Here is a 22,632-nt window from a genome sequence, read left to right on the forward strand (position 1 = left end):
TAGTAACTAACAAGTTTATTAGCTTTTGCTATATTTAAAGCAAAGTCCTAGCATTTAGCCAAATACATGTTACAAACAGACAAGGGGAAGTTTCAAACATACTCAATAGTAGACTAATATGATGAACATCCATTCATGGACTAGTTTACTCACTGATTTGAACAAACAGCACTCCACCCTGTGCTCTAAATTCTTTATATGTGCCACAGTAAGGCCATGGTGCTTCTTGATCCAGAATCCTTTCACTTTTCACAGCTTGGGTCTCCAGCTTTGCATTAGTGGTTGGATATACTTCTTATAGGCAGCGTTCTCCTATGTTTATGAGAAGTACATTATTAAAAGAACACTTTTAGAATTAATGACTTCACTTTCAAATTAAGTATTCACTTAAAAAAAGTAACATTACCTAAGAGTTTTAATTTTTCTAATTATTTTTGAAAGTCACGGTGTGAACATATGGTAAACACTTCCAAAAAGCATTTTTTCTTAGGCAGACTTTGCGCATGCAGGTGGCTAAAAGAAAACCCTACAGCTTCTTCTTCACTTTCTGAATGTAATACAGATAGAAGCCTTTTACTATTTGAGGGTCTTTGAAATTGAATATGAATCACAAGGCAAGGAACCAGAAAGTAGAACCAGGCAATATTCTGTGTCAGAATAAGCTTCCCCAGCATTTCCTGCTTTCCTTCTTATATATTCAGCTCCTAAGTATCTTTCTTTTGTCTGTCTGACTGTTGGTCTGGCTTTTCCTTCTCCCTTTTCAGTTCCCCACTCTTCTGCACCCTGATGCCATCTACTAGGACAGACCTCCTATGGATATCAACCAAACACGGCCTATCAAGTTCCAGTAAGACAAGGTACCTCCCCTTGTATTAAGGCTGGACAAGTTAACCCCAGTATGAGGGAAAGGGTCATGAAAGCAGGCAAAAGTGTCAGAGATATCCCTGGCTCCCACTGTTAAGAGTCCCAAAAGAAGATCAAGCTGTACAACTGTAACATGGGCAGAGGGCCTAGGTCAGTCCCATGCAGGCTCCTTGGGTATCGGTTCAGTCTCTGTGAGCCCCTATGAGCCCAGGTTAGTTGATTCTGTGGATTTTCTTGTGATGTCTTTAACCCCTCTGGCTCCTACAGTTCTCTCCCCTGTTTCTGCAGGATTCCCTGAGCTCTGTCTAATGTTTCCATCAGTTGCTGGGTGAAGCTCCCTGGTGACAATTACCAGTCTATGCATATAGCAGAATATCATTAGGTGTTGTTTCATAGGTTTTTTTTTTTTTTTTTTTTCAGTCTGTTTGGTTCTATCCTAGGTCTCTGGGCTATCCTGCTCTGGGTCCTGGTCCTCCAGGCAGTATCAGGGCTGGGTTCCCTCTTGTGGCCTGAGTCTCAGGTTGGACCAGTCACTGGCCACTCCCATAGTTTCTGTACCACTTCACCCCAGCACATCTTGTAGGCAGAACAAATTGTAGGTTGGAGATTATGTGGCTGGGCTGGTGTCCCAGTCTTTCATTGGAAGTCTTGCCTGGTTGCAGGAGATGGCCGGTTCAGGTTCTGTATCCCCCATTGCTAGGAGTCCTAGCTAAGGTCACCCTTGTAGATTCCTGGGAGTTCCCATTGCATTTGGTTTCTAGCTCATTCCCGAGATCCCTCCTGCACCCACCAATTCCGGTTGTTTCTCCCAATGCTCTACTCTCAAAGAGAAATTTATACTTGACCCATTGAGCCCTCCTTGGAGCCTTTCTAGGTCGGTGGATTGTAGCATGATTGTCTTTTATACAGTTAGTATCCGCTTAAAAGTGAGTACATACATGTTTGTCTTTCTGGTTCTGGGTTACCTCACTCAGGATGATTTTTTTTTCCCTAGTTCTATCCATTTGTCTGCAAATTTCATTGTCATTGTTTTTAACAGCTGAATAATATTTCTTTCTCAGCCTGTTTATCATTTGTATATAGGAAGGCTCCTTTTTTCCCCCCAGTTACTTTGCTGAAGGTGTTTATCAGCTGTACGAGTTCCCTGGTAGAATTTTTGGAGTCACTTGTGTATACTATCATATCAACTACAAGTAGCGACACTGTGACTTCTTCCTTCCTTTCCAACTTGTATCCCCTTATCTTTAGTTTTCTTGTTGCTCTGCTAAAACTTCCTATATTGAATGGATACGGCAAGAGTTGACAACCTTGTCTTGTTCCTGATTTTAGTGGTCCTATTATTTTCTAATGCAGTGTCTTGAGTTCTTCTCTTCATAGCTAAACCCTAGTCTTCCAAGGTATCTTCTTGTTTATTTCCTTTTGCCTGTCCACAGTAAAACTATGAGGTCCTTAACAGGTCTACACCACTGCTTCTTCAACACCAGCATTGCACAGTAAATATTCTTTGAATGGATGAACCAGATGTGCTTAACACTTCTTACTATTTCTTGGACATGTTTTTACAATAGAATTATTGAGAGAAAAGGATTTTTGCTGGGGTGTGGGAATGTATACATGTGATCCTGGCCTTTGGAGAGTAGGAATTCAAGACCAGCCTGGAATACACAAGACCCTCAAACAAACACTAAAAAGGGGGAGGATCCTTGGTTTGAATGGCCCCTGATGATTCCTCCTTGCTTCCTTAGGAATCGCAAGTGAGGAGGGAGATCCATCTGTGGCAGTTTTCTAGATCAGTCAGAAAGCCAAAAGCAGACGTCACAGAGTATACCAGGGGAGCTGATATCCTGTTTAGGGAGAAGGCTCAGCACAACCTGCCCCACACAGAGACTCCGTGGAGCTAAGACATGCAGCTAGCATGTAGCACTTCACTCCCAGCAGAACACCAGTGAAATATAATCCCACTTGTACTTTTTTGTCCACAGGGTGTGTTTCAGCATAGCTGCTTGTTAACTTACTTAAAAATCTGTAATGCACCTTTCTTCTATTATAGAAATATCTGCTGCACCTCAGAATTATGGCAGATCAAACTTATCTAGACTTTAAAAATGTTGGTGCTTTTCAAAGGAGCTGGAAGTGTAAGATCACGTGGCTATATATTAGTAGTCAACCAAGTGTCATGTTGACTAAGTGAAGTCAAAGTCATTTGTGACCTCACATTCCTAAACTGCGCATGTAAGAGCCACACCGCGGCACTTTAATGAGGTAGTGTAAGACAGGCTGGTGAGCGTGTGTGGCATCTGTGTGCACTGCTGCTTCTGTGTCGAAGGAAGTAGAGTCAAAGGAATGGGATGAAATATGCCATCAATTTACAGAGTCAGTCAGTGAGGTAGGTTGGCACATCTCATTTCTACAAACCTGCTATGGTTTCCAGACTAAAGACTTTTAAGAATGAAGAAAAACAAAATAGTCCGCTAGAGTCTTTAGTGACCACGAGGCGTCTAGGGGAGAGGAACGTTTTCCTGTGCTGCCAATTAAACCTGTCTGAGCTATGTGTCTCTGCATTTGCTGACAGGTGGACAGTGAAGCAGGGCGATGGTTCTATTGAGCACTAGAGGACACAGATCTCTCTTGAGACCATGGGAAGTAGGCTGGTTTGGGAAGAACTTTAATTTTCTGTAGTAATACACTAGTCGTAGCTTAGCTGTAAGGAGCAGTGGTTTCTATTTCCTTGAGCCAAAACCATGTCTGCTTGTGGATGGTGCTTCAGTGAGATGGACCAGCCTTGTATCTGGCAGCCATCCTGGAGGTTCTGACTTCAGATAAGAATGTTAAGCTAAGCTCTGGTGTGTGACAATACAAGCTGTCTAATAACACCTGGCAAATTGTTAGCGGACGCCCGAGTGTTGTCGCTGTGCTCTCTGACATATTTCTGAAGTTGGACTAGAGAGAGTTTCACCATCTGAAAACACTGCTTTGTAAATTCTAATATCCCCTGTGCTGTGAATCAACTTGTGTGTGTGTGTGTGTGTGTGTGTGTGTGTGTGTGTGTCTATAGATAGATAGATTCCATGTTGGGATTATCTGTGTAAATCTGCTATTCACTATGGGCTTCCTGAATTCCAAGTGCAATATTCACTGATGTTCTTAGATTTGCCCAGTGAGGCTGGCATAGCTGGCATTGTTGTATTCCCTTCCAGGACAGTCTCATTACCACCCCCTTATGATGGCTGTGCGTTTCCTATCCACTGGTGGCAGCACCTCAGATTTCCCCATCCCCTTTGAATGTGCACTTATCTACATAAAACAGAGCCAAAAGGCTGGAAATAAGATGCTTTGTGCACTGCTGTGATTTATTAGTTTTGTTAATGTAAAAGCCAGCTTGCTGCTGTGTGTTATATGCCTTTGGGTATGTCAAGCCACAGTTTAGAAATGAGCCTTTCTCCTAATGCCCTTTCCATGTTCTGAGCTGTGCATTTTGCTGATTTCAGTTCCTGCCAGGCCACACCTCTGTTTTTTCTTTTTATGTATTCTCTGAAAGTATTTTAAACAGATGTGCTATGCCAAGTGATTTTTCAACCTAAGCAGAATCGATTACAATGGGGAAAAACACTGAGATGTATTTACTGCTTGTTCTTAGCTGTCTTACATAATTTATAATGGGTTTCACGCAACTACCTTAGTATTGGCTGGGGACTTCTGAGCCCACTCAAACAGGCGTTCGTAGACATGCCCATCATAACAGCCGAGTGCTGAGTTTAAACAATGGTCCGTGAAGTCAAAAGCATCGGTTAACAAGATGGCATCCTTCCTGAGAGAGGAAACAAATTGTGAGCATTTCACCTTGCTCTTAGGAATCTAACCCGCAGGAAGTAATTAGAAGTTGAATCATTATCGGCTGTTTAAATATTCACCTTTTTATTTCGGTTTTATTTTTTTAATCAGGTATATATCTACAGGATAAAGAATCCAAGAGTTCTTTAAGGTTTGTTATCTAAAAACCAGGGCTTGCCTAGTGGGTATAAAGTCAAGGATCCATTTCCCAACACTGGAAAAAAAAATAAACAAAAAAAAGTTATCTTATCTCCCAATGTACTGGTTAGTTTTTATCAACTTGACGAAAATTTGAGTCACTTGGGAAGAAGGAGGCCCACTTGAGGAAATGCCTCCATCAGATTGGCTGGTAGACATGTCTGTGAAACGTTTTCTTGATTAATGGCTGATGTGGGAGTCCAGTCCACTGTGGAAGGTAGCATCTCTGGGCAGGTGGGCGTGGCCTGTATAAAATGGGCAACTGAGCACTCCATGGGGAGCAGGCTAGTGAGCAGGATTCCTCTATGGTCTCCTTTTTAGTCTCTGCCTCCAGGTTCTGCCTCGCTTCCCTCCCTTGGCTTCCCTCAGTGATGGACCGTAACCTATGAGCCAAATAAACCCTTTCCTCCCCAAGTTTGTTTTGGTCAGTGTTTTCTCACAACAGAACGTAACTAGTACACCCAGCAACTCCATTCCAGTTTCTTCTCCCCAGAGACGTTGTTAGTCTTTTTGCTGATAGTTACACAAATATCTCCATATATGAATGTATGTACTTATGTATGTATGTACCTACCTGCCTGCCTGCCTACCTACCTACCTACCTACCTGTATAAATGCTAACAACTTCTTGATGCTTCAGTTTTAGCTGTTATCCATTGACTAGTATAAAAGCAAAGGTTTCCTTTTGGGGGAGTATAAGCAGACAGACTCTTACCATGCCGTCCAGGCTGTCCTAGAACTCTGTGCAGCCCAGGCTGGCATGCAATACTCATCTCAGCGTCCTAACTCCCCCCCACCCCCCAATGCCTAATGGCTGGGATTGCAGATACATTCCACACCTGGCTGGATTGAGCAGCTTCTCTTCACACCTATCCCCTCAACCTTCTGCTTTCTCCCCTTGGCCTTCCTGTCTCTTAATATAGTTGTAATTTTGACAAGATTAATTAATATTCAATATTTACATTATGACTATGACATCAAAACATTTGAAGTGGCTAAGATAATATACTGAATTATATCTGTGAGTTTTACATTTTTATTCTGTTTTGAGATAAGGTCTTGCTTAAGGTCTGCTTGGTCTGAACTTTCACTTTTTTTTTTTTTTTTTTTTGAGACAGGGTCTCACTGTAGTTCTGTCTGGTCTAGAACTCATTATGTGGCTCCGGCGAGCCTTGAACTGTGCACTACATGTGGAAAGTCAGTAGACCTTCCACCTGTGAATCTTAGGCATCAAACACACGTCATCAGCAGAGGGATTGAACTCTCGTCAGTGTGGGCATCAAGTACCTTTGTCCGTCAAGCCATCTGGCTGGCTTTTAATCCTGTTTTGACAATAACTGTTGAGCCTCCTATTTTGGCAAGAGCTGATGAACTATACTTCTTGTTTAATATCCATCATGACTCTTGTGGTCTCATTTCTCTTGGTAATTAGCCGAAAGTCATCAGTCCATTGTATTTTTTCCCCCTAAGAATATATTCAGCAGTTTTTCTTCCTTATCATGCTGGTTTAGGCCAGTCCACTCCTTGTTTTTACTGGTTTTCTGCCACCACCTATGTGAGCATATGAATCTGGAAAGACCAGCTACACTGTTGTCCTAAGAGCTCACATGAGCCGAGCCACAACCTAGCTGTCATGTTCCACTGCTCTAGTTCACTGACTCACTTGCCGCGTGGTTATTTCACAGTCTCTTCCGTCTTCAAGTCTACGGCATCTGCCTCCTCCTTCCTCACCAGAGTGACTCTTTGTCCTATTTCACTGGTAAGGTTCCCACCTCTGAGCATTACAGACAGAGCCCTCTCTCAGTATCAGTTGTCTCTGCTCTGCCCATTCCTTGGTCTACTACATGCTTTGAGGCCTAGCCTACTGGAGAACAATACTTAAGACAAGACTTTTCCTTCCTATATAGCATCAGAAACCCTCAAGGTCACTCCATCAGCATTGACACTTGCTGTTATCTCTCTTAAGACAAGCTTTTGGGGTGGCTGGAGACATGGCTCAGTGATAATAGCACTAGCTGCTCTTGGTTTAGCTGAGGGACTTAGACGTGGCTCCCAACTGTCTGTAACTCCTCAGACATTGCACACGTGTGGTGCACTTACATATATGGAGGCATACTTATAAAATTAAAAACTGAAATAAAATCCAGATGTGGCTAGTTGACACCCCACTCTCACCTGAGATCAGACACTTGGGGACCACCAGAGGAAAGCCCTTAATCTAAAAGATGGAGACCCAGATAATCAAGAACAAGACAACCTGAAGGATTCAAAGGAACCTGCAGGGAGAATAAAACTTCAAAATAGAAAAGAGACTTTTTTTTTTTTAAATCACCAAAATCTTCAAAGAGCTAAGAAGGTCAAGACACCACAGATATGAAATAAGATTAAAAATGTCAGTTACATTCAGAAAGTAGAAAAGGGATTCTGAAATTTTTAAAAAATGATACTATAAATGAAATGAAATGAAATCTAAAAATAAACAAAGATGCTTCGCCCCTCCTTTCTCTTATCTATCCCAGATCATGGTTCCCCTTTTGCCTGAATTCAGGAGTATTCTGTTTGCTTCTGCTACTTCTGCTCTTTCTGGTGAGACTGGATTAATGTCAGCTTTTACCTCCAGCCCCTCACTGGAATAACTGTTGTTACTCCCCCGATATCTTTGAGGGTCCTGACACTTCTCATTCACTTACTCTTTGATGACATCTCTCACAGCTCTAAGTATGAGCCACATACCACTGACTTCCAAATTTATCCATCCTGTGTCACCTGCTTCTGGCATCTGTACTAGATTTCTAACAGGCTTCTCCAGTGCCCTGAATACGTAACAAACTCCTCATCTTGTCTGTCTTATCTAAACCTGGCCCTCCTGTAGCCTTCCCCTTTATGATAAATGGCCTGACTTCCTCTTTCTATCCTGTGCCATTTGTGTCAGCAAACCGTGTTCTGTTTTCAGCGCATGTCCACATATTGTCCACTTCCCACTGTATCAGCCAGCGTTCATGGTCATTTGGCCTGTGATCATCTCTCACCTGGATTGTTGCCTTAGCTTCTAGACCTGTCTCCTTGCTGCTATTTATTAGTTTATATAGAACGATTAATTTGGGAGCTGCAGGTTTAAACCTATGCCATATGCACACTAAGCACATAAGTGCTCTGCCTTCAGAGCTGTACTCCCAGCCCCTGCCTTATATTACAAATGCATATAAGAGGCTGAGAGATGGCCCAGTTGAGAGAATGCTTGAGGACCTGAGTTTGATTTCCAGAATTTATATGGGGGCAGGGGGAAGGCTAGGTGTTGTATGGAGCATCTGTTATTTTAGGCAGATGGAGACAGGTATATCACTAGGCCTCACTGTCCAGTCCATCTAGCCCATTTGTAGGTTCCAGGACATGTACACACACACACACACACACACACACACACACACACACACACACACACACACACATATTTGCATACAAACAACAAACAAACCCCCAAATTAAAAAAAACATGCATATGCAGTTACATACACATGTATAGCCCCTAGGCGTGAATAGACACATGTTATACTAAGTGTCTTGTGTTCTAAATCTTCCCATTCTCTCCTGTTTCACCTGCCCCCGTACTCTACCCTTCATCTTACCTCCCCCCAGCTGTACTTTCCACCTCTGCGGCCTTGTTTCTGGCCTCTAGGTAGACCAAGCACTATAGTTTCCTTCCTTTGTGATTTCTACATTGTGCTCAGCTTGACTGATGGTTTCTCCTGGTAGCCACATGATTCCTAGAAACCCCTTCCCTATATTCTCAGGCCTTTCCTCAAATCACCCTACTGGACAGGCCTTCTTTGGCTTGTTTCAATGCTTGAAGGTCTGGAACTGTAGCTCAGAGCTAGAGTACTTGCCTGGCATGTTCAAGGCCATGGGTTTGATCCCCAGAAGCACACAAAAACCAGAACAAGAACATCTGGAACCCCGGTAAGCACTCTGCTCCCTTACAACGCTTACCTTCTTCCCAGAATACTTTTCTCCCCTCATGTGTGCTTGTGTGTAGGGGCTGAGAGGTGGGGGATGGGGGCAGCTGTCTCCCACTTGTAAGCACTGTGGATCTTCTCAGCCTGAAGCTCTGGATCTTTCATTTGAGGTGAATTTTCTTGAATCATTTTATTGATGTTTTGCCATCCTTTGGTTTTCTTTGTCTTTTTTTTTTCCCCCTTGATGTGTCTTTCACATGATGGACCATGAATGTGGGTTTTCTTTAAGAAATTTAAACATTTTTTTAACTGATTGGTCTTCTTTTTAAAAATTATTGAACTTTGTTTTTTGTCTCTGACATTCTCTGGGATTACCACAACTCCCTTGAACACAGGATTTAGCTCCATTCCACTTCCTAGTGCCTCTTTTATCCTTGAACTGTACAGTTTGTATTTTTACTTGCTTAGCTTGCTTTTATAAATTATAAATCTTTGTAAGAGTGAACACTGGTAACCACAAAGCAGAGTTTTGAAACTTCCTCTGCCAATGCCATTGGTTAAAACTTTTCAACTTAGCCTCAGGCAGACTTTTCAGATAAGGGCTAAAACCAGCCATGTATTGCCAAAATATCAAAAGAAGAAGCTCTAGGCCACATTCTTTTCCTCTGAAATCTCTTGAGCCAGGTCACAGTTCAAATTACCCTCAGCACTACTGTCTTCCATGTTCCTACTGGTATGACCCATTAAACCAAAATTAAAGCATTCCACTACTTTTCTAATCCAAAGTTCTAAGTTCCACATTCCTCCAAACAAAAGTATGGTTAGGTCTATCATAGCAATGCCCTAGTCCGTGGTACCAACTTTTGTCTTAGGCTTTTAATTGCTGTGAAGAGACACTATGACCATGGCAATTCTTATAAAGGAAAACATTTAATTGGGGCTGGGTTTCAGTTCAGAGGTTTAGTCCATTATCATCATGGTGGGAAGCATGGTTGTAGGCAGGCAGACATGATGCTAGAATTCTAAATCTGGATTAGCAGGCAGCAGGAAGAGACTGAGCCACTCAGCCTGGGCTTGTGCTTCTGAGACCTCAAGGCCTGCTCCCACAGTGACACACTTCATCCAACAAAGCCACACCTACTCCAATAAGGCCACACCTCCTAATAGTGCCACTCCCTATGGACCAAGCATTCAAACACATGAGTCTATGGGGACCATATCTATTTAAACCACCACAAAGGGCTAGACTTGTCAGTTGGTAGAGTGCTTGCCCAGCATGTACAAAGCCCTGGGTTCAAACCTCAACACTGAATAAAAGCTGGGTGTGATGGCTAATGCTGGTAATTCCAGCTCCAGGAAGATGGGGGCAGGATGGTCAGAGGTTCAAGGCTATTCTTGGTTGTATAGCAAGTTCAAAGCCAGTCTGGGCTACATGACACACACTGTCTCAAAACAAATATATATTTGATGTTTTTACTGATGTTTCAGTAAGGCTCCGGAAATAAATGTGTATGTTCAATCTGCCACCTTTACTCAGCAGTCCCTTAGTGTTTAGCAGGACTTAAAGTGCTAAAACTGAGCTGGGCCAGTTCACTGGCCTCACACTGGGAGCTGGTTTTTTGGTATCTCTTAGAATACTGTCCTACCCTTGCTTTGTCATCCCTGAAATCTGAGGGAGTTGGTGGTAAATCCAGTCAAGACCCGTGATGCTGAATTTATAAGTGCATGGAGTCTGTTTCCTGCATAATTACCCTGTAGTAAGAAAGGCAACTGAGGATCCATAATGTAAGTACATCAATTTGTGGTTTCCAGGCATGTGTTGGCAGCTTCTGTCTTTGGAGCCACAACAAGCACTTAGAAAAGCAGAGTGCAGCTTAACACACACACATACACACACACACACCACACACACACACACACACATACACAAACACACATACCACACACCACACACAGACACAGAGACACAGACACACACACATATACCACACACCACACACAGACACACACATACACAGACACACACACCACACACAGACACACACACCACACACAGACACACACAGAGACACACCACACACACACAGAGACACAGACACACATAGACACACACAAATATACACAGACACACACAGAGACACACACAGAAACACATATACCACACACCACAGAGAGACACAGACACATAGACACACACACAAACACACATACCACACACCACACACAGACACACACACAGACATGGACATACACACAAACAGACATACCACACACCACACACAGAGATGCAGACATATGTATACACACACACACACACACACACATATCACACACCACACACAGAGACACACTACACACACAGAGAGACACAGACAGACACAGACACACACAAACATGCAGACACACACGCACACACACACACACACACATACAGACACACATAAACACACATCACACAAACCATAGACACACAAACACATACACATACCACACACAGATACACACACATAGATACAGACACAGACACACACGCACATGCACACACACACACACACCCTGCATCATGCTTATGAGGTGTTAAGGGTCTTATGTGTCTGATCATCACCAGCCAGGACTAAGTGACTTTTTTCATGTGTTTTTAAAATGCTAATCATTTTAAAGTTAGGTCAACTTGAGCTTGAACTGTATAGCACTAATTGCATCCTTAATATTCCCATACTGTATCCCCTGCTTCAGGATAAGTTTAGCCCCTGGCATGATTGTACTAGGTATGCTTTTGACTGTCTTGTTTATATCGTTACACATTACTTTGGTGGGGATGCTATGGTGTGTGGTTGGAGGTCAGAGGATGACTACAGAAGCTGGTGCTGGCCTTCCACCTTGTGGAATCAAACTCAAATTGTCCTGTTTGGTCGGGAGCCTGCGAGCCATCTCTCTGGCTCCATATTTGATGGTTTAATTGAACAAACATTTATTAGCCACTAGCTACCAGTCAGGTGCTGGTATGTAGCCACAAGGGCTTGTTAGTACTGCGTTTTAGAAACAAAACAATACTTGGTTGATTTTTAACCTTTTATGAAAAATCTATACAAATCTAAAATCTTTTACTAATAATGAGAGCTATTAGGAGTTTCATGGAAAACGACATTTCCCTCCACACATAATAAGCATCATATTTTTGGCCTAGAAAGGTTTCAAAAACATTGCATTCTCAGTTAACTTTTTTTTTTAAAAATTATACTGACACTAGTAAATAATTAACAGTGTTTAATACCTGTTTCTTCCAGTAGACTGGTCAGGTCAGACTTCAGTTTTGATGTGTTCTTAAAGCAATATTTACTTTATATGAATAAAAACAACAGAATGAATACTGCTTGTATTCATGGCTCTAAATTTTACAGGATCAGTTCTACACCTAAAAGTATCTATTACTGCTTTATAAATCAGTATGCAGATGGCTAAGTCTAAGAAAGTTATCTTGAAGCTAAGGGAGTATCAAAACACATTAATTAGACTTGGTACAGATTTACTTAAAGCACATTCCACAGAGACGTGGATATGCATAACATACACATAGCGCTAAACACCCCTTATACCGGAACACACCGATGACAACAAGTGCATGGTCAGTGGCCAGAAAGTTCTGAGTGTTCCTAGTTCCTCTGCCTGGTCATGCATGGTGCATAAATTTATTCATGTAAGCCTAAACTTCTTCCTCAGCAGAACAGGGAGATTAGATCCAATCCAAAGACTGTATGGATCAAATGAGACGATGCATATGATAGTACACAAACCTCACTAAATGCTGGTTGTGATTAAAATTAGTATTAAATGCCCACGTGTAGCAGCCTTGATTGTATCCATACTCCTTAGACACTGCTCCTTGCCAATGTTGAAGAGTTCTTCAAGACAGGGTTTCTTTGTGTAACCCTGGCTATCCTGGAACTCACTCTGTAGACCAGGTTAGCCTCAAACTCATAGAGATCTTCTGCCTGCCTCTGCCTCTTGAGTGCTGGAATTAAAGGCATGCACCACCACTGCCAGGCCCTAATTTATTCTTAAGCACATTAACTTTTAATTTTCTCCCAATTCCTCTGAAGTTTCTTTCATTAAGTCCTAATGCTTTCTTTTTGGTATAATTATGCTAAGTCTCAGCTTGTCCAGACCCCAAGTTTACAAGGTCTTAGCTCGAGAATTGGTCCGTGCCCCAGGGTCTAACATGGTTTCAAGGAGCAGTCACTCACCGGATCAAGGGAAGCAGGTCTAGGAAGGCTGTTCTCGCCATGTCCACTTGGGCCCCAGACAGGAAGCCATCATGCAGAAAGTCCCCTGAGTTAGTCAGAATACCGTGTAAGGCATAGAGGTCACAAAGGCGTTGGAGCACACGCTGAATCTCTGGTTCATTGTCTAGTTTCTCCACAGCTTCCTTGAAATTCCTCACAGTGATGAAGTAGCAGTGAGTCTACGAAGATACAAAGATGCACAGGACACTGGTGCTCATTCCCAGCTCCACAGATTATTCTGGAAGCTTGGCAAGATGGCTGGAGTATGTGTATGTCCTAGAGGACTGGTGGTTACTTTTTGTCTTGTTCATTCCAGGTGTGACTGGTGGTGTGAATATGTATATGTGCGTGTAAGTGTGAGTGCGTGCGCGCGTGCATCTGTGTGTGTTCATTGGGGTTGGGTAAAGTGTGAAACTGGGCCTTTTGATTCCTCATTTTGTTCGATACGGCTTCGGAAGCATTGGAAAGTAGAAAGAATACATGTGTGTTGGAGGCTAGCCTGGGTTACTTGAAGGGCAGCAGCCTCACTTTTCTCAAGAAAACAGCTACTTACTGTCTGCCATGTTAAGGCAGTGTGCACATGTGTGCACTGTGGCATGTGGCTTGAGGTATGTGTGAAAGGTATCCTAGCTAGAGCAGAAGCCCCTGGATATAAGCAGTGTCATTCAGTAGGCCATGCGGGCTCTGGCTCTGTTGGTTCTTAACCACTTATTATAGAGTGCTTCTGTGACAAAGTGACTGCCGCCACTCTGCTCTTTGGACTCCTTTCCTGGGGTTCCCTTTCCACTCAACCCAACATCTAAAGGATGAATGCCTTCCCTAGTGGGAGGCCTTCGGGACCCTTCCCGTTGTTAACTTCCTGTTGTTAAATTGTTTGAATGCGGGGCTGCTTCAGAGTACTTCCTTTGTGCATGCCTTCTGTGAGTTCTGCCAGGGGATGAGAGGAGCCATCAACAGCAGGTCTCTCCCCGGGAGCTCCCTGAGGACACAGCTGGGCCTTTGTGGCACAGGAAAGGATGGTACCTTGGCTCAGCTCTTTTACTCCTCTGTGTTGTCTGTCCTCCACTTTAGAAAGGATTCTGCCAGCTTCGCTGATGCTAACTGAGGGAGCCCTGGCAAGCAGCGGCTGGTGTGTTTAAGATCAGAGCAGACAAATTATTAGAAGACAAATTATTAAAAGATTAGAAGACAGGCAAATGAACATTGGGCAGGCGTGGCTCCTTTCCTGGGATCTGAGGAGAGTGCACAGTCCTGGCTAACCCTCTGGTTGGTGGGGGTCCATGCACAGTGGGCAGGAGGCTGAGTGGAGCTCAGTGACCCAGGAACTGAGGAGTGCAGAGTTCTTGCCAGCCCTGGTGTGTGTAGTTGAGTCACCAGGTGGCATTCCTGCTCAGTCTGCCTGACAGCCTGGCCTGAGGGCCTCTGTAGGTACTTTTCAGGAGACAGCTCTGAGAGTGCTGTTTCCCAGGCCTGGGCCTTGGGAGTAGGAATGAGTGCCTTGGTCTTCAGTTGGTGACTGACATCCTAGCTGCCCCAGCTTAGGAGGCATTCCTCTTTCCCACCTCATGACTTTGAGTCCTGTGTCCTATACCACAGTATTTCTGTATCTTCCCAATTCTCCCCACAGCCTGCACCCAGCTCATGGCAGAGCCACCCGCGATGGACCAGACTGCCTCTGCTTCCCTCTGATTAGCTTCCAGACCTTTCCTCTCACTCCCTGAATCATGCATGGTTCTTCTAGAAGGAAGCTCTGATTCTCCCAAACTGGGCAGTCTCCCCCTGCAGGGAAAGAAGAACTAACCTTCTTACCTTGCTTCAGAAGGCCTCTGGCCTCGCCAACCTCTCCTCTCCTCCCTGCTCTGCCTGCTTCACTTTAGTTCAATTCTCCTGCTTTGGCATCCCCTCAGGAAGATCTTTATTCCTTTCCAGGCTGGGGAGGCACCTGGCCTTTTCTTCCTGCTTTGATACCTTCAGCTCTCTTTGCCGGGGAAACCTCTTGCATGCTACCACCCTCAGACAGCCAACTGCTGTGTGCAGTCTTAGCCCATTCACCCCTTTCTTCAGGAAAGTCCTTTGGGCTTGGCAGGGATTGTAATCAGCGGCCATTTCCTCCCCTATCCTCCTCGATTATAGCTGTTTGTAGGCAGTATCTTTGCTGTTTCATATTCAGTGCTAGTGCAGAGTGCATGCTCAATATTTGCCGACTGATGGTGAAGTATGCACAAACACAAAAGATAATGAAAATTGAATCAGACATCCCAGGATTGCCTGTGGGGCTAAGGGGAGACTTGACCTGCTTTTCTGTCTGGGAGGAGCTATTTGAACGGCCTGAAGCAAATCCAGTAGAAACGCCTCATTGCTTCTTCCTAAGAGCTGCCAGCAAGATGCTTTGGAAATTAGTCCTTTAATTAAAACTCTCTGGACTTCAGCCTTGGGTGTGAGAGGAGGGCAGTCCCTGTGGGGCAGGGGCGAGGAAGAATGTGAACTCTCAGCACAATGTCCTGCCTGGGAGAGGGAACACGCCCTTCTCGGCTTCAGCTGACAGGCAGCTCACCTTTGCAGTCTGAAGGTGTATGACAGCAGTCTGGTTCCAGGCGTCATGCTGGTCAGCCCCGGATCTCATGAGTGTCTGGGTAGAGTGTGCTGCATCTCTTATGAGCCTAGAGACCAAAGAAAAGAGAGACTTGATGGGCTGCTTGGGGTCTCTCCAGAATAGAAACGGTCTCACTGACTGCCTGAGAGCTAACTGCTTCATAAGCGGCTCTTTAAGGGCAGGCATTCCCAATTTACAGTGGGAAAAACTGAGTGCCAGAGAGGTTAATTAACATGTTCAGGGTCACACAGCTAATAAAGAATAGGGCTAAGGCTTTCCTTTTTCTCTTTTGAGACAGGGTATTGCTGTGTAGCCCAGAGTGACCTAGAACTTTCCACCCTCCTGCTTTAGTCTCCTGGGGATTTTTTTTCCCCCCTTAGGATTTCAGGTAACTTCAGGCCATTCTGTTGGTTTGCTCCTATGACCAGACAAGGAGAATGTTTTTTTTTTCTTCAAAGGGCAATTCTGTTAGAAGTCCTACCTCAGGTGCTGAACAACAAAACTAGAAAAACACTGCCTGCCCTCTGAGCTGCCAACCTAGTCATTTGCCATTCTATTAACCTTCGATCTGTTTTCTACTCTGTGTGTCCATCTGACCCTTAGAATTTGGTTGTAAAGCAAACTGTTTATTAGGCAACATGTGCTCTGCTTTGTCAGGGAACTGATCAGCAGATGGCACAGTGAGTTCCCAGCCAGGAGGCACAGAATGGTGTTTTTATTTCCCAGCAGTCTCTTTCCCTTCCTGACCTTCCCAGCTACCTTAGCTGTGTGTCCCTCGTGTTTATCAGGCTAATTTCCTCGTTGATCCCCACTTCTGAACACAGTGCCTGGCAAACTGTGAGCGTTTAAAAGTATTTGTACAACAAATAAGCAAATATCTCCAGTTGCCTGTGATCCTAAAATAGCTGTCACCCTCTCTGGGACACAAGTTGGAATGTAAGCTTTCTTAATGTATGTTGGAAATGTTTTCTCCAGTTGTGACATTCTGGTCTGAGGCAGAATTCAGAAAGTTCCCTTCTGGGTAGTTGAATCTCTTCAGTGATGGTGTTGTGTTTGTGTGCCTCCTCTTCCCAGCTTCTGGACCACTCAGTCATGCCTGACATATAGTCCGTATTGGTCATACATATTAAATGACAGAATGAGCAAGTTCTTGTTTTGTTTTTTTTTTTTTTTTTAAATAGAATTCATGTTCTGCGTTGGAAAGATGGCCCAGCAATTAAGAGCACTGGCTGTTCTTCCTGAGGATCCAAGTTCAAGTCTTAGGATCTGCACAGCAGCTCATAACTTTCTGTAACTCTAGTTCCAGGAGATCCAGTGCCAACTCTGACATCCATGGGCACTGCATGTCCATGGTGATATGCATGCAGACAAATTCTCATACACATAGAATTAAAATAAATAATAAGAATTCAAAAAAAATTAAAAAAAAATTAAAAAAAATTAAAAAAAAATAAGAATTCATGTTTTAAGACAGGCATGGTAATAAATACATGCGTTTAATCCCAGCACTGAGGAAGCAGAGACAACCAGATCTCTGTGAGTTTGAGGACAGTGCAGTCTACACAGTGAGCTCCACCACAACAAATACTATATATTAAAAAAAAAAGATTTCTGTATTTTTATATATTTGTGCTTCTGTGTGTTTTGTATAAAATGTGCATGCAGGCACCCATGGAAGCCAGAAGAGGGTGGCAGATGCCCTGGAACTGGTGTTATATTGTAGGCAGTTGTAAACTACCCTGTGTAGGTGCTGGGAATCCAACCAGAGTCCTCTGCGAGAACAATAACTGCTCTTAATTGTTTAACCATCCCTCTAGCTCTGGGTCCTTGGTTTTGATCATTTTCCTTGGACTCCTCTAGACCCTGAATATAATCTAGTTCTTCGATTCTGAGGTATAATCACACTTTTGAAAATTACTTCTGTTTGTTTATTTATTTAATATGTGTGTTCATGCATGTGCACGTGTGCAAATGTGTGTATGTGTGTGTGTGTGTTGCAGGGTGCATGTACTTTCCTAAGTCAAAGTGGGTCTCAGAAATCCCCCTCTATCACTCCCTGCTGTATTCCCTGAGACAGGGTTTCTCAGTATACATGGAATAAGGCCGGTAACCAGCAGCACTAGCCTGACAATTACTCTTAACTATGCTTTGCTATTTTACATGGGTACTGTGGAAATACACTTGCCTCTAAAAATTACATTTAGATTGTGGGATAGTTCAGACTTAAAGCATTACTTACTTTACTTGTTTTGATTTACATATCATTTCATTTACAGTGATTTGTGTATGAGTGTATCTGTTATATTGGAAATCGCCTAAAGGTTCAAGAAATTCCCGTCACTAGCCAGAGGGGAACCAGAATAAAGAAATGATGGTGGTCCATGGCTGAGGGTGAGTGTCCCTTCTTCTGTTCTCACAGAGACAGGAGCTAAGAGGTCTGGAGAGGTTAGGGATGGCAATGATTTGTAGGGCACTGTCCACTAGTATCCACCCAGCTGGTCCGAGAGGTCCTAGTGTGGGAAGGAGCCTACCCTCTGCTGGATGCTGACTTCTTGGCACTGGCTTACCTGGCAGACACATATTCCCAGGCTGTAGTATAGACATCTGGGCAGAGAAAGTCAGCTGCTGTCTGGGCTGAGCACCTGGCTGGCTTTGGTGTGGCAAGATACATGACAGACTGAGGGAGAGGCTTCTGTGGTGTGGAGCCTGGGGACACTTGAGCCTGCAGGTAGCTCTTCATCAGAAACCTGGGGTTAGGGAGGAGTAGACACAGATGAGACAGTGTGAGACTCTGCAGGGCCCCCACCTCAGCTGCCCTCACTCCCAGGGGCATGCATTCTTATGCTGCACTCCAGTGGGGAGAGCCAGGAGGCCTCAGTTCAGTCTCTTCCTGACACCCACTCTTCATTCCAATCCTAGGGCCGCCATCTTCTGAGGACTCTCATTGAGATGTACCCAAAGTGCTGGTCTCTTTAACAAGTGGCAGAGGTTGCAGAGCTGGGCTCCCTTAGATCCTAGATACACACCCTTGTGAGGCTTGTGCAAAAGGAAGCTTCAGCATCAGGATCTTTGCCTCGGGATTTAGGATGTAAGTACAGTGTGACCTTTTCAGACAGTCAGATACATGAAGGAACACTGACACAAGGAAGACGGGTAGCAGCTCCAGGCTGCTTCTTTGTGAGACAGCTGTGCTCAGACAACCCTGGGCTCCATTGGCTCCTGGGAGACCAGTGTGATGCTCTAGAATTGCCTGTGTCTCCCTCTGCCTCAGTTTCCCCAGGATGATGGGACTGATGCTGCTTGCCTATTACAGGGTGAGCGTGTAGAACTGAATGAGGTGCTTGTGAATTGCTTGTCAAGTGTAAGCAACAGGCTGCCTAATGCATGCTGTTGCATTATTTGTATAAGGTGGCAAAGAAAAGCCCAGTAAATGCTATATATTGTATTTGTCAGTGAACTCCTTTTTCCTCAGATATTGAAGTATTTGTTCTGTTCAATAGCCAGAGAATAAATGAGTGGGAGAGAATCAACCATCCGAAACAGCTGGCAAGAAACAGTCTATTTGCAGGAGGCCAGTGTGGTTTCCTCCTGCCTCTCAGGGTGGAGCCTATTTCAAGTTTGCTCTCGGCTGAGCCTGAAATACCTCAGTGAGCAAGGCAGGAAGGTGCCTGCCCTCGAGGAAGTCCTGGTTTAGCTAGGAAGTAGAGCTAAAAAGCTAAGCAGAAAGTTGTAGACAATTATGGATTGTGATAACTTTCAAAGGAAACATGTGGTTTTAGGTGGCAGGGGTCAAGGGTGCCATGGGCAGCAAGGCAGAAGGACCTGAGCAGGTTGGATATGGAGGAAGGCAGCATCTGGGGCATAATGACTTGTGATGTTTCCTTCAGGTACAGGGAAGCTAATGAACCATTTTAAGTGAGACAAAGATATAATTGTCTTTAGGGTTTGCCAAGGGCTCCCTGGTTGCCTATGGAGAAATGGGGACAAAGGAGAAGCAAGAGTCCAGGATGAAGCCTGATGCTATTGTCTGTGTAGGACAGACAGATGGCCCAGCTGGGAACAGCAGGTAATCTGGGGGAAGTGGACAGATTAGGGACACACTGGGATTTGGACGGCCCTCAAAAGGTAATTTTCCAATGCTTACTTCTTCCATGGCCTCCCTGGATGGAACCTTAAGGGGGCCCAAGGGTAGGGTAGAGGTCTGGAATTGTTTCGTCTGGATTTTACCTGGCCACTTGCAGGTAGAGCACCGTGTTCTCACCCTCATACGTGCAAGAGGCTGTCGCTCGAGTGACCAGTGTCGGCAGGCCACTCAGCTTTGAGTAGCCATGACCCCCGCAGGCCCTGCGACAGATCTCTGACCCCTGGGCACAGAAGTCTGCAAACATGGCCTTCATGCCAGTGCTCAGTGCGTGGAGCTGCAAGAACGAAGTAATAGAAGGGTCCTGTAGTACCATCCAGGCTTGCCGCTCAGTACCTGCAGCATGCTGGCCGTGGCCGTGAGGTTGGTGCCATGCTTGCCTTGCTGTTTTGTGAGGTAGCAGACAAAAAGCTAAAACTCAGAGGTTAAGACCCATACAAAGACACACAGTTATAAAGTTGGCCATGGGGCTGTAAGAATGAAGAAGTCTGTCCTAGCTAGTGACTCCAGGATCTTCAGAAGAGGGGGCTTCTGGGAATGGGCCCACTATCCTATAAGGGTCATGGGAACTTGCCAGTAGGCAGAAGTTTGGAAAGTTTGTCAATGAAGGCATATGTGTACCATCAGCCCATTTTCTGGGTTATAGGAGGGTGCCATGGTCCAACTGTCCACCCAAACTTATGTGTTGAAATCTGAACCCCAAAGAAATGGAGTAAGGAGGTGAACCTTTGGCATGGGTTAGGTGAATCCTTCATTAGGAGTGTTACTGGCTGTAATGGCTGTACTATCTTCTCCAAAAACTTGTGCTGAAATACAATTGCTTCTCTCTCTCTCTCTCTCTCTCTCTCTCTCTCTCTCTCTCTCTCTCTCTCTCTCTCTGTCTTTCTACGATGTGGGTTCTAGGAATTGAAACCAGGTTGTCAGGCTTAGCAGCAAGCACCTTTTCCCACTGAGCCACATTGCTGGCCCTGTAATTGTCATCTTAATCATTTAAGAGGTGATTGGGCCTCAAGGGTTTCTGGGTCATGGATAGGTTATGCTGTCGTGGGACTGAGTTCCATGTCGCTGGAGTTGCTTTGTTATAAACCCAAGTCCCCTTTCTTAGTGTCCCCCTCTCTTTCTCTTGTCATATAATGTTCTCTCCACACAGCAGGAAGGCCCTTACCCAACAGTAGCACCATGACAGAGTCTGGGCATCTCCAGAAGAGTGAGAAATTAATTTCTGTTGTGTGCAAGGCACAGAGTTTATAGACGTTTGCTAGAGCATCTGAACGGCCTGGCAGACGGTGCCTTCAGCAGCCTGGCTTAAGGTTTTGGTTTTTGAAAACCCCTATCCGTCTTTCAGACTTTCACACCCTTGGGTGGAAGGCCTCCTTTTCCCTTTCTATTTTAGTTTCCTTACTTGCAAAATAAGAATGTAAATGGTGGATACCATGGAAAGACTTAATAAAGCAATGCTTTAAAGGCACAGCGCCCACACAGACTGAAGGCGTTTGTGAGTCCCCGCCTCACCAAAGACTGAGCGTATTGAATCCATGCACAGCTTGGACCACAGTGCTCTCTCTAGGCCTGGTATGTTTTTGGATTTTTCAAAGGCAATGCAGAACCTGTGGGGTGTGTATACTATGGTGAAGGACTCTGGGAAGTCTTGGCAGTTGAACACATTGATAATTCTGTTTGTGGCCAGTAGAATAAATGAGATTAATTCAGGTCAAAGTATGCCATCAAATGTGTTCAAATGACTTTGGAGTGGTTTTGGTTTCTGTCGTATACAGGGGATTGTGTATCTGTGTTTTCCACCCTCGCATTACCTCTAACATTGTTGGAGCTCTCTAGGGGTCAGAGGTCAGTGGACCTCCGTATTATGGTTCATTCATCCTGATGCCTTGGACATTGGGAGACTGAGGGCCTATGGGAGCCCATCTGCAGTCATTTTCCCACAAGTACAACAGCAGTTGCCACCCTCTAGAAGCAGTTGCCAGCAAACAGAGTGTACCTCAGGCAAGAGGCTGAAGTCTCTCTTCAGAATAGCACTGTAGGAGCTGTGGAAGAATTCTAAGAGGCTGGTGGCCGTGAAATGGAAGGCATAGCTCACAGCAAGCTGAGGAAGAAGTTTCTGCTGCTGCGTCTGGTATTCCAGGATTTTTGCCTCTGGATCACTGAGTAGGGGAAAAGAAGCAAAGGTTTAGAAGTTCCCTCCAAACTATCTTCCCTTAGACACTGTCAAGTCATAAAAATGGACTGTTGCAAGGCCGACATGAGGCTACTATGCTTTAAACCTCACCTACCACCAACATTCATACATTTTTTTCTGTGTAAATGTCCATAGCACATATATTCATTATCTTAGCTGAACGTCTGAAAGGTTCTGAACTCTAAACCGTCTGGACCCAAAGACCAGGTGAAAGAGTGTAGCCCTGCACCAGTGATGACTAGAATTCATGACCCTCCATGTGCCTGCTGTGTTATAGGAAATGCATTGAGGTTAACAGCCCTTAGGCTATGAACTTGGGTCCAAAGAACATAAAATAGGAAGTGTCTTTCATTTCCTTCTCTGTGTCTTCAGTACTTGGGAATATGTCCAGCACGCAGAGCCCAAGTAATGGGATGGGGAAAGAGTGTGGGTGTGGGAAGCTCCCAAAGCTGATGGGAGCTTGGTGTTTCTCTGGGCAACAGCTCCTCCTGACATATTACACACTTGTAATCAGGGTGGGACAGCCCTGCTGCCCAGATAGAGGCCCGAAGTCCAGGAGCAGCACAGTCACCACT

The 22,632-nt window shown here is 44.5% G+C and overlaps 1 protein-coding gene and 1 long non-coding RNA gene across 2 annotated transcripts in view; both read right to left on the reverse strand.

Moving 5' to 3' along the window:
* Acox2 (acyl-CoA oxidase 2) overlaps positions 1-22,632 on the reverse strand; it is a 30,800-nt gene continuing 8,168 nt past the window's right edge. Inside the window, exons 9-15 of the mRNA XM_034498962.2 lie at positions 21,860-22,022; positions 19,950-20,140; positions 18,290-18,469; positions 15,684-15,789; positions 13,091-13,308; positions 4,540-4,672; positions 1-312 (exon numbers count right to left, since the gene is read on the reverse strand). Of these exons, the coding sequence (XP_034354853.1) occupies positions 250-312; positions 4,540-4,672; positions 13,091-13,308; positions 15,684-15,789; positions 18,290-18,469; positions 19,950-20,140; positions 21,860-22,022 (1,054 nt within the window). The 3' untranslated portion in view covers positions 1-249. The remainder of the gene's footprint in view (positions 313-4,539; positions 4,673-13,090; positions 13,309-15,683; positions 15,790-18,289; positions 18,470-19,949; positions 20,141-21,859; positions 22,023-22,632) is intronic.
* LOC143441774 (uncharacterized) lies at positions 5,979-13,084 on the reverse strand. The gene is made up of 2 exons (XR_013109449.1): positions 12,121-13,084; positions 5,979-7,169 (listed from the first exon to the last, which is right to left on the reverse strand). It is a non-coding gene; the product is annotated as an uncharacterized LOC143441774 (long non-coding RNA).

This window comes from Arvicanthis niloticus, chromosome 3 (assembly GCF_011762505.2).
Source record: "Arvicanthis niloticus isolate mArvNil1 chromosome 3, mArvNil1.pat.X, whole genome shotgun sequence".
NCBI lineage: Eukaryota > Metazoa > Chordata > Mammalia > Rodentia > Muridae > Arvicanthis > Arvicanthis niloticus.